The 12,751-nt window shown below is 39.6% G+C and overlaps 1 protein-coding gene across 4 annotated transcripts in view; it reads left to right on the top strand.

The window, feature by feature from the left end:
- Positions 1–12,751, top strand: part of NME7 (NME/NM23 family member 7) — a 93,141-nt gene that overhangs the window by 49,065 nt on the left and 31,325 nt on the right. For 3 of the 4 annotated variants that reach the window (XM_065676651.1, XM_065676652.1, XM_065676653.1), the window contains 3 exons: positions 3,419–3,483; positions 4,340–4,408; positions 8,204–8,305. In XM_065676651.1, the coding sequence (XP_065532723.1) occupies positions 3,419–3,483; positions 4,340–4,408; positions 8,204–8,305 (236 nt within the window). Of the gene's footprint in view, positions 1–3,418; positions 3,484–4,339; positions 4,409–8,203; positions 8,306–11,384; positions 11,546–12,751 lie in introns of all 4 variants that reach the window. The other variant, XR_010612170.1, reaches the window with a different exon arrangement.

Genomic DNA, 12,751 nt, shown 5'->3' with positions numbered 1-12,751 from the left:
TGAAATAGCAGTCTATCTAATTAGTTCTTCTTTTCCTCAGCCTTATCTGCCTACAGAGGAAAGGACACGTCCTAATTCAGTCATGCAACTGGCTGAAAGCTTGAAGCAGATCCCAAGCCAAGCCTTGAGCTTCTACTGTTCTGTTGCTTGGGGATTGCCTCTGTGCCTTCTGTTTCTATTTTGGTTCAGGTAGAATTTGAAGGAAAGTGTCCTTAGGAGAAGTGATATGTGTATTGCCTAAACTGGGACAAGGGAGGCCAAGTCACTGGCTTTGTAGATCCGTACTGCCACTGGCAACTTGCTTACCCTCTTGTGCCTCAGTTTCCACATTTTGAAAGTTGGCTCAATATTCTGGTTTGTAAACATGAATGAGATGACATGCCTCTTCCTCACAGTACTTGGAAGTTTTTTGGCAAGGCATCTATCTGTGTACAATGCTGACAATAATTCCTTTGCTTAAGCCTTCTGGGTGTTGCAGTTGTGGGCAATCTCCCTGGAGCAGCAAGGTATTGTGTTGCTCTGATGAATGAGAGTCAACTCAGGAATACAATGCTGAAGAAAATCTTGATAGGTTTATCACAACTAATTATTAAAGGAACCTTGCATTAAAGACCTTTATACAAAATTTTATGCATCCTACTTCGTTTTCTGTCATGAAAGGAGCCTGTCTTCTCTCTGCAGAGAAGAAAAATTTTAATGACTTCAGTAGAGAAATGGCGCAGAAAGCTGAATATTCGAGTCCCCCTTAATTTTTCTCAAGCACTGATTTTGCTAACAGCTGGTAAAACTGCTGAGGACAAGAGTTCTGTAAAAAGTAGATCCATAGGATCTAGGGCCCAATCCCTGATTTGTTTTAGTTAGATGTTTGCTGGCTGTGAAAGGTATGACAGTGGCCCGTTCTTACCCGCTCAAGTGTAAAATGGAGCTCTGTTGGGCAGAGCAGCTTTCTTATACCTTTCTCATAGCCTTGTCCCTGCAAGCAGCAAGTGCCATTTGTCTGCCAGTGCCCTTTCCTCATCTTTGTTGGTTTCTGGTGAAGCAGTGGCTGTTGACTGGATTATTTGCTCTGAAGATCAAGAATAAGGAAATGTTTATGCTCTGTCACAGAGATTTATTCATTTATTTATTTCCTGAATGATCCCCAGCCAGTCACTTAATCTTCTTATAAACTGGCCATTCATCTCTGAAGTCAGGACTGTAGGCTTATTGCCTCAGTCTGTGAGGAGATCTGTGTGGAAGCATCTCAGCTGCTCAGCATTTCCAGCAGTGAGGACAAAAAGAAACTAGAGGTCTGATTTCTCTTTCTGATGTGGACTTGTATTTCCTGGGCAAACTTTTCCAAGTAGCTTTGCTTTGTTGCTGCCAGTATTTTTTTTCACCTTGAAAAAAATGTGGAGTTTTATTCACCAGTTTCACAGGAGTGTTATAAGGAAACTTTTATCAGGGCTAGTGGGCCGTGTTGTAACAGCATAGTGGAACAGGAACTGCACCTGCCATGCAGCAAGAGCTGCATGGCCACAGTATGTATCAAAAAATCTGTTTTTCCTTTAGTAGTTTGAAGATTTTGGAAGATGTATGCACTGGTTTATATGGGGAGATTTTTCTACATAAATATTAATGTGAAAATACAGTGGGGGATACTTCAGGGATAGGTTTTTTCATTTTCATTAGTAAATACAATTTTTGAAAGCCCTCCAGCTATCTGTCTCACTTACTCAGAGCTTCCACTGGTCTTTTAATGTCATAGGAAACTCACCAATCCTATGACATCCTGGGCTGTCATCAAAAGGAGGGTGACCAGCAGGTCGAAGGAGGTGACCCTGCCTCTCTACTCTGCTCTCGTGAGACCTCACTTGGAGTATTGTGTGCAGTTCTGGTGTCCTCAACATAAAAAGGACATGGAACTGCTGGAACAAGTCCAGAGGAGGGCCACGAGGATGATCAGGGGACTGGAGCACCTCCCGTATGAAGACAGGCTGAGAAAGTTGGGGCTGTTCAGCCTGGAGAAGAGAAGGCTGCGTGGAGACCTCATAGCAGCCTTCCAGTACCTGAAGGGGGCCTATAAGGATGCTGGAGAGGGACTCTTCATTAGGGACTGTAGTGATAGGACAAAGGGTAATGGGTTGAAACTTAAACAGGGGAAGTTTAGATTGGATATAAGGAAGAAATTCTTTACTGTGAGGGTGGTGAAGCACTGGAATGGGTTGCCCAGGGAGGTTGTGAATGCTCCATCCCTGGCAGTGTTCAAGACCAGGTTGGACAGAGCCTTGGGTGACATGGTTTAGTGTGAGGTGTTCCTGCCCATGGCAGGGGGGTTGGAACTAGATGATCTTGAGGTCCTTTCTAACCCTAACTATTCTATGATTCTATGACAGGTGTTAGCATACTGTACAATTCAATGTCTTGAGCGTGCTAGAACCTAGCTTTGGTTATATTCTTATCTATTAAATTTATGCAGTGCTAAAATATCCTGCCTTTTAAAGACTAGTTAATAAAAGGATTTAATGACCAGGAGTCAAATTGTGCTGTTGTCATTCATTATAGGGTATTCTTTAATACCCTATAATTTCTGTCATTCTATAAACCTATCAAATTCTGTTCTAAATAAATGTAGTTTCTTACAAATTGTACTAGAGGACAGGCATTTACGTTCTATAAATATGGTGATTCTATGAAATTCACTCACACAATGTACTGTGCTTGGCTGACAATCTTCAAAATGGACTAACCTTGTAAGCACAGGCAAATCTAAGATGCACATTCAGTGGAAAATCAATGGTTCTTGTTCTCAGAAGTTTAGTGGGGTTTTTCTTACAATGTCATTCAGTCTTTGATGATGCGTTCTGGAGAGAGCAGAGCAAGCAGTGCAGTCAGTAATAGCATATCTGTGAGCTATAACCTTAGAAACACTAGCTTATTTTGCACTGAAGTGTTTTCCCCACAGAACACATGAACTTTTGTGCTGGTTTATTGACAATATTTATTATCATCCTACATTGTTTCTAGATTAAAGTAAGACCCCCATTCTGGTGAACACTGTATTAAAAAAAAAAGGGCAAAATAGGCAGCCTGTGCCCTGAATTGATTACTGTGTAAGCATCAGTATCGCCAGTGGAACTTCGTTAAAAATAGAAATCTTGATCTTGCAGTAACTGGGTGTTTTGCAATTGGACTGAGAAAAGCGAAGGCTTCACTTATTACCTTTTTTTAGGTAGTGATTCTTTTCAGCTGCATGGAATTTAGTTGTTGAGCCATCAACATGTCACTATATAGGATATAGAGTATATGAACTTAGTTCTGCTCTCTGCTTCCTCTCACATCATGACACGCTTTTGAAAGTGATATGTTGGCATAAATGCCATCTAGTTGTAAATTACGCTTTTTAAAATGGGATACTGTCTTATCTATGTTTCTTCAGGGCTAGCTGGAAAGATTATAAAAGCCATCATCAATGAAGGATTTCAGATCTCAGCTCTGCAGATGGTGGGTTTCCTTTTGTGTATGTTTTTCTGATAAACAGAAGTTAGAGAAGTGCTGTATGTGCTTCACAGCAACACATAGATGTCTTCCTGCAACATAAAACTTTCGTGCAGACTGTGTAGCAATGTCTTGGGATCAGTATTGTCCTTGTGATATTAGTGTTTTATAATAGAATTGAACAGCTGCTCTGTTTCCTGTTGCTGGGTGACCTTGAGGCAAGATACCTTAGCCCTGTGTATCTTAGTTTTCCTATAATTAGAAGCAGGGCAATTATTTTTGTTTATTCAGATGCAATTTGAAATATCTTTACAAAATTTTACAGAATTAATTCAAGATTAAATTAAAGAGTGTTAATATTCTCCCTTAATTATTCTTAATATATATTTATTGTGATTTTGGGGAAGGTTTTAAAAGATACTTAAAGGATTTTTGACACCCTAATCACACTCAACAGTTAAAGGAAGTTGGCACAAAGATTGTTCCCAAGAGTAGTCCTGTACTTTGATTTTTGTGGAAGTCTCGGGATCTGAAATCCCCCTGTGACCCAAATCCCCACCACAAATGAAGAATAGACCTTTTCCTTTACTATGCAACAAACAGATCCTCTTGAATGTCTTAGTGGCATCAGCCAACACTACATTGTCTACTTATATTTAAGGTGGAAGAAGATACTGTCTGCTATGTTGTCTGTGGTGTCATTTGCTATGTTGTTGACAAACTTCATATTGTAGCTGTAAAACCATTCCTTTTGCATATTAAAACTTAAAGTGTATTCTGAATGTTTGCTGGCTAAGAAGGGGTATGTGTCTATTTTGTGTTATTGTTTAAGGCAGACTGGCTAACATTTTTGTTTTCTTAGTTCAACATGGAACGTGCAAATGTGGAAGAATTTTATGAGGTTTACAGAGGTGTCGTCTCTGAATACATGGTAAGCATAAGGTTGAGAAGAATCTGTTTAAATTAGATTAAATGAGGAAATGGTCCTTTTTTGGGGATTGTGAGAGGATATATTTTATGGACCTGGTATTGACTGGTTCTAATTTGTTCTCAAATAAACTAACTCATCTTGAAAATTGTGCTATCTATGTTGTAAGAAAGGAGAATCTTCTGTGAAAATTCTTCAGCCAAAGAATTTATGAAATGCAACAGAATGAAGTCCTTCCCACCTTGGATAAGTTATTTTATTGTGGTAGAGCTATGAGAGTGTGTCACTTCTGTACCTTCATTTGACTTGATAATGCAGTTGTGGTTTGGACCAGAATATAGATTTATTATTTTGTTTACAATGGGGCTACTATATTTGAATGCTTTCCTGATGGCATTTTTTAGCTATTAAGTTTATTGATCTGAATTCTGTAGGTCTTCAGAAAATTTGAGAAGTTTAAGATATGCTATAATACAAGTGGATGTCTAAGACTCTATATATTATTATGCCTTGTTGTACTGTCACATAGAACTTCCTGACTGCAGGCAGAGCAAAACGAATACAAGACAAGCTTGCATTTCTATATAACCATCTGTCAGAGAATTTTGGTTCATTTTACAAACAGTAATAAGTTTACCTTTACTGTTGTCATGTACTATGGAAATTATCCTTAATTTTTAAATGGTTAAGTTTTAAAAAGTTTTCTAAACAGTTACTAATATTGCTTTAGCTGCTAATATTACTCTGATCATGACATTTGTGTTCCCCCTCCCCTCCCTCTGTATGAATGTTCAGTCTAACTTCAACAGGGTCTGTGGAATTGTCTTTAAATTGTTAGTTCACTCTCAGATTGGGGAATACTCTTAAAGTCTCCTCTGATAACACTGGTTTTGGCAAGGACCAAAGGAAGATTGGACAGACAGACTTGTGGGTATTTGGTGGAATTCAAATATGGTGATACCTGACCAGTACTTCAGGGCCTGAGGAATCCTGGTACTGCAAAAGTCTCTGCTTTGAACCAAATTGGAAATGCTCTATCATCTTCTGCAACTCTTGTACAGTCTCTGACCCCGTAAGAAGTTGCAAATTTTAGTTATATAATTTGAGAGTTACTCAGAAGGCAAGGTGACATTTAAACAGGGTAAGTCAATAAAGCAGATATGTTGTAGATGGAATTTGAAGAAAAGTAAGAATCTAGGGCTCTGTCCTGTAAGCAATATGTGCTGGATGCACTCAGTTGAAATGAAATTAATATCTCCGTGCATTCAGGATATCTGTGAAACAGGAAAACGTGGGAAAGCTAATGATGATGGTAACAGCATCCAGAGAAGGCACATATGGAAACAGAGATAGATACTGTCAGTGCAGGCCAAATAGGAAGAAATATGTTGCGAAATCGGATATTGAATAAAGAATATGACCTCTTATATCTGTGACTCAGAACCATCTGTTTTGAGCTGAATTTTATTAATCATTTGAAAATAACTCTGCGCAGAAGGTACTTGGCATCCAGATATCCTTTTCAAAAACTATACTCTCCTTTCTTCTGGTGAAGTCAGTCAGATAAAGGCTTGGTGTTTTATATGAAGCATTTCTCTGTGAAAAGAGAAGGCTCAATAACTGCCCAAAATGTTAGCTTTGTTGGTATCTCCTGCATGAAATTTTGAGTACTATTGATCAGGTTTTATGCTGTTTTGCATTCTATTTCCCACTGTAGCCAGAATAGAAAATGGAGAAAAAAGGAGGGACATTCTTTTGGGTCAGCTCAGAATCCACATTGTTAATCAAAAGTGTTCGAGCTTGATCCGGCTCCAGGAATTGTTTAGATTGACCACAAACCACGTTATTTGGTGGCTAAACTATTTGCTAAAGAAAAATTGATTTAGCTGTAACTGGGAGTCTTACCGAAGAAACAGTGTGTGCTATTTAAATTCAAGTCTGGACTTCAGTGAGACTGCATAAGGTAGTTCAAGCTTGCCTCACATAGTACTGCTTGTCTCTGAGCTGTAGTTGATGGCAGCTGCTCTTGACTCATCAGCTTTCTGTTGTAATGAAGGAGTCAGGAGTAACGTGGCTCATGTTGTTTGCAGTTGCAGGTGGGATGTCAGTGCTGATACAGAAACAATAGAAAAGGGAGAAACAAGAAAAAAAAAAACAACAACCCACATTTTGCAGGGAGGAATTCAGTTGATTCAATTAAAGTTAAAAGCATGGGTTTTCTCCACTTTCCTGTTAATAGTTATTTAGATGACAGAATTCAATGAAGCTGTACAGAGTAGTGACTTTGTGACAATTTACTGTTTCTTAATAGAATGAAATATATTGCCCACTGACCTGTTGTTAAAAAGAATCTGCTGGTGATAAGACAGTTTTTGTCATAAAATATTTATTCCTATTATAGACCATGAAACTAGTTTGCACTCCATCTATGCCTTCTCAGGAATGCTTCTACCTACATTTTATAGGATCAGGTTAATGATAGAGGGACTTGGCTGAAATGCTGTCCTCCTGACTTTAAGTGGGGAGACTAAGCCCATGCTTTCAGCATGGAATCCGTTATGAAGATAGCAGCTTTTTGGAACAATGATTATCAGCTTGGAGTCTTTGTGTGTTTAGTTTCCATCGCAATTCATAAATGGCAGAGGACTTAATCCTCTTTTCCTACTGCTTTTTTACCCACTCTGTATGCTCTTGTTCTTTGCTATTACTCATCCTTGACCTGCCCATGGCTGGTGGGTGTGATTACAATACCTTGCTTATCCGTTCCTGTCCTCCTTTATTTCCTGAGAATGTTTTCTCCTTTTCTCATTCCTCATTGGTTTTGATTCTATTAATTGTCCTGATTTGTTTAAAACTTGCCTGGCCAGATTTCTGGACAAGTGTACAATTATAAGGGCATGATTTAAAAAAAGAAGTCAGACTAGAACATCAAAATAGATTCTTTCTGCTTGTGAAACCTATACCTCTTAAAAACAGACTCCAAATTGCACTAATGCCCAGAGTTAATTTAAGGTTATGAAAAATAAGACCCATCTTCATCATCCACTCAGAACTCACTATGTCTCTTTACTCTCCAGGAGGTTACAGGGAAGTAGATGATTTTGGTGTACCTGAGATTCTGGTAACAGTACCCCTCAAGAGTGTTGCCAGATTAAGTGCCCTCTCCCTAACAGCTTTTGCCACAGGCACAGCTTCTGTTGGCTTTGTGTGTTTCAGCTTCTGTAGTAATGTGTGAGGAAAAGACAGTGAAAACCAAAAGCCCAAAAGACATTTTAATGACTAAAAGCCATCAAAAGGATGCATATTTGGAAACAAATTTAGGCTGTGTACTGTGCTTCCTGTAGGGAAAACCACAAAGTACATTGCTGCCTGTGGAACTGGCTGAACATAGTGTGATTTTTCAGGCTTGTACCCAGTAAAGTGTATTCTATTGATTTAGTCTAGTTTGACAAGTTATGGGATACTGCTGTGAAATCCAGGTCCAGATCAATAAGGATATACCCACAAAAGAATTTGAAGTACTGTAGATGCTATTCAGTATCTTCTGGAAGGTGAATATCCAATTTACCTCAATTTCCACCTCCTAAACCAAGTAGCAAAATGGAAAACATTTCTTCTGTTGTATTTGTTGTATTCCGTATTCATGATGTATTTGTTTAATGTCTTTGCTTTCCCTAATGCACCAATGTTTCTTATTTGTTCCTGTCCTGTAAGCTTGGGTCTAAGTTTGGGGAGGAATACAACCCTTGCTAATGCCCAAGGAAGCTCATATTTGTTTCTGTCTTTTTTCTCTTTCAGGAGATGGTTACAGAATTGTGTTCAGGCCCTTGCATAGCAATGGAGATTATACAACCTGAGCCTCCAAAAGTCTTCAGAGACTTTTGTGGTCCTTCTGACCCTGTAAGTACTGGCTTGAGTGATAAGGAGTGCTTAAAAAGTTGATGTGCTGTGGATGTGAATTAAAATATCAAGGTGTGGTATGGTTGCCACATACCTGGTGAATTCATTGGAAACATGAGCATTACCTTGGTATGGAGGTCAAATGCTACTTTTAGTGAACCAATTTGCAAATCCTCTAGCAACTTTTCTGATGTTACTAAAGGAGGTGATCAAGTACTGTGATGATATTTATGTGAAAGGAAAGCTTTCTAGGCTAAAATCTTTGTTGAAGATTCATAAATATTCTAGCACAAGGCTTGAGAGCCCTGGAACAAATAGTTACTGCTTGTGCATGCAAGTGTAAATCAAATGTTAGTCCGTCACAGTCTGTGGCATTCTCCTAGGATGAAACTGTAAAAGGAGACTTGGTTCTTCAGAAGAATGTTTTTTCAGAAGGAAGTGAACAAAAAGGATATAAAAGTTCTTTTATCTGTTTGCTGTGGTAATGCTTCTAGCTCTTATTTTTCATTTCTTGAGGTGACTAATTGGATGTGTGTGACACTGAGTGTGATTTGGAGACAGGCAATAAATGCTGTCTCTAAAAATTTGCAGTTTTTTGTTTAACAGGGAAGACTATTATACCACACAGTATCCATGAGATAAAACATCAAGATGGAGACAATGAGGTCAGGGTTTGTATGTTGTCTTGATTATGAATTGAAGTTTTAGTTGCACACTGAGTGGGTTTACCAGTTTCCATGGAAAGAATTCACCCAGATTAATATTTGAGGGGAGAACAAGTTGTTCAGGATATATTTTTCTTCAGATCCAGAGTTTCCATTACAGAAAGCTCAAGCATTATCCAAGCCTTTTTTCCCCCTTCCGTTTGGTAACATTCAAATGCTTCTCTGCTGGTTTAGCGTCTTGTAAGCAGAGCATAACCTGTTTATCTAACTTAGTTTTAACTGCAGGATATTAGTAGTAATGTACCGAGTGTGGTGGTTTCAGTTTTGTTCCAAATACCAGGTTTAAGGTTTTTGACCTTTAAAGCTTTCAAAGGTGCAGGTTCTTTATTCAGGTCTATTATACCCTTTTCGTGTTTCTGCTTGTTTGATGCCTGATAGGTTAAAATCAAAATATGCTTGTAAACATCACAGCAGCTTTCCGTTATTGCAGACGAGTGTATCTATGCGAGGGGAATTTCCCTATTTTACTGTACTACATCACATGAAAAGGTCTGTCATAGCCATAAAGCATGCGTGACCTAAGGAGCTGTTGATGAGCTGAAGAGCTGAGGGATGTATAAAATGATGGCTTCTTTGGGTAACACAAGAAAGGAGCAAAGGAGATAACTGAATTCCTGCCTCCCAGATCTCTTGCTCTCTTTCTAGTGACCTAGCTATGCCGTTTGTCTTTCCAGTTTAAATGTTAGCTGTGATTTGTGAAGTGAAAATGAGTACCTGTCTGCTTCTAGTGGAAGCAGGTGGCTGTAAGTTCTGGACACTGACTTTACAGCAGCTACACAAATGCTACATTTGAAAGGCAGCTGTGTTCTGTCTACTGTTTTCTATTGAAATAGAAAAATTGTAGATTAATTGATTCTGCGGGCGCATCGAGCATATGTGCAACTGCTCTGAAGGGTGATCTTTGAAATTTTTCTGTCTCTTTGGATAGCGTTCGTTAAGTTGACCTTGAGGAAGAAGGGACTAGGGTATCTCAGTGGTCTTTTGTCATTCCCAACCAGAATCATCAGAGAAACTCACAACTGAACTTTGTGGTTAGAATATCTGTCTCAAATAGGAGTAGCAGGAACCGTAGCAGCAGTTTCGTTATCTAGCAAGGTTATATGCAGACTATGAAGATATGATGGACTTGATATTCTGGTGATAAAAGTAAATCTAAATGTTGTGCAAATAGTGCATTATCACTGAGAGATCTGGATTTTGTTTGTTTATATATGCTAGATCCTGGTGTGTGTGCAACCTATTTATAAACATAGGTGAAGACCAAGTTCCCTACAAAACATACCTGATTGGGTCACTGTTTTAATGATTTACACTGTTAAAGAGTAGCCTGTTTGGCAAGTAGTGCCGTTGAAATCACTGTGATTACTCTCAAAGCAAGGTACTGTTTGAAGTGAGCAAAGGTGTTAGAATTCAACTTATATAATGAATCTCTCCCAATCACATGTGCTGTTAATTACATCTTAGATACATAGCAAATGGAATAATTACTTTGTGGCAAGTCAGATAGCTAAAGGGGGTATGAATGTTAACAGCCCTTTCAGTCTGTTCTTGGTTTTACAGGGAGACAGTTGGGGTACACTTCAGTAAAAGGCATCCAGAAAGAGGTGATTCAGATTTTCCCAAATCAGAGCAAGATGTCATTTAGAAATAGGTTTGGGTTTGTCCAAGTCCCTGATGTTTAAGGATGAAGAATTAGAGTTGTTCCATTTTGAAGATTATACTTTAATAACCTAGCAATTTATACCAAGTAGACAATGCTAAAAATGAAATAGAACTTTGTGCTTACTAGGTAATAATTTGTTAGCACTGCAGGGCAGTAAAGCTCTCTGCCAAAAATATCTTTCATTATAAACCAGCTTATAAATACTTCATTAAAATTTCTTATGGTTGTAGGGAAGACTGCTACCAAAAACTTGTTTTGAGCCTTTTTGTAGCAGCATATGAATGGCCTGTCAAATCTGGAATGTTGGCAGTGAGATAAAGATACTTGTCTGTAAGGAGCTGTGCTGGACACGTTCACCCTCACGATGACTGTGACCTGGTTGAAGGGCTCAGTGTCACAGATAGCAGGCTTGTGTAACATTTGTCCCTGATGGGTAGTATATACACTAAGAGAAATGCTCTTCTGCAGGTCTTGCCGCTGCATGCATTCTTGTTTTATGCTGGCACTTTTCTAGTGAGTGGCCAGCCGGCTTACTGCAGTCTTGGTGAGCTGTTGGAATCTTTAACTGTGCTTGGCTTAAGCTTCCGGAGTGCAACTGGATTTTTTTGTGTCATTTGTAGCCTCAGCTGAGGCCTTTCTGTAATCTTTCAGATCAGCAGTGATGCTTGCTTTTCTTGTCTTCCGATTGCAGCCTCTAGCTTAGCTGTTCCTCACAGCCAGGTCCCAGACTACTTGTGTGACTTGCTCTTGACATCCCTCTGTACCTCGTTCTCTCTGTCCTGGAATGCCTCTGTGGCTAATGTGTAGGACTTAGAAATTGAAGACTTTCTCCACATCTGCTATAATAAACAGGTATTTACTCTTTACTTATTGTTGCACTTGGCTGAGGAGTCACTGGCGCGAGGCTACCGTCTGAGGGCATATGACTGAATGCCTTTAAGTCAGAATCCCGCCTAGATGTTTTACCCTGCTAATGTTGTGTTGTTGCAATAGTAATCCTGCTCATGCACTGGAAGCCATAGACCCAACGCTGCATGCAAGTGGTTCAGGACATTGGTCGCTCCAGATTGACCCAGGAGATGACATTCTTGTTCGGAAACACCCTGAGTGACCAAGCAGCCTTTGACAACCATCCTAGGAGAAGGAAAATTCTAACTTCAGACCCGGGCTTGTCTAGCCTTGTGTCGTGGTTTAAACCCAGGATACCTTGTAAGGCCTTCCATCTAAGAGAAGGACACTCTAACCAAACCAAACCTAGGACATGAGGACTTTGCTGTCACCGTCCAAGCTCGCTAGGCCCTGGCAGTTAAACCTCAGGTGTAAGGTGGGGGGGGGGGGGGGGGGGCAGTTCTGCGCATGCTGCGCCTCACCTAAAAATTCCACTATGCAAAGCCCTGTAGCGACAGGCGAGGGTCAAAACGGCAGGTGATAAGGTGCACTGGAAGCTGCAGACCCAATGCAGAACCAACCAGGTGGTTCAGGACACTGGTCACTCAAGACTGACCCAGGAGATGACAGTCTTGTTCGGAAACATTCTGAATGAGCAAATGAGCAAGCAGCCTTTTTTCCAACCTGATTTGCCTATCGCACATTGCCCTTTTAGTCATTATCGCACCTGTAGTAAGCGTGGATAAAGACCTTCCCAAATCTTTGTTTGCGAAGCCAAGCCATCAATCAGTCAATCATTGCAGCACCCCTATAAAAGGCCAGTGGCCATTATGATGCCCATTTTGAAAATAATGTTTCTTTACAACATTAATAAGTGCTGTCTAGAAAAGATGGCTGAAGTCCACACAAGACTGCAGCTTTCAAGGGGTGGAAGCACCCACAGCCTTTGCTATGTACTTAAAACTAGGAGGTCTGAAACACTGAGATTTTATGAGCAGCTGAGCACTTTTATTTAGATATTTAGATTTCAAATAGGACTGGCATTTCTGAAATGGCTTTGAGTTCCACTGATTTTCCATGGTGTGTCTGAATCATTTAAGCCCTTTTTCAAGATAGACTTATCAAATCTTATTATGCAGATTGTTAAATTACATTTTTTGTGCTGGGTGC

This window comes from Lathamus discolor, chromosome 4 (assembly GCF_037157495.1).
Source record: "Lathamus discolor isolate bLatDis1 chromosome 4, bLatDis1.hap1, whole genome shotgun sequence".
NCBI classification, from domain to species: Eukaryota; Metazoa; Chordata; class Aves; order Psittaciformes; family Psittacidae; genus Lathamus; species Lathamus discolor.
Note: the sequence above shows the minus strand (reverse complement) of the source record. Positions and strands in the feature narration are given on the sequence as shown.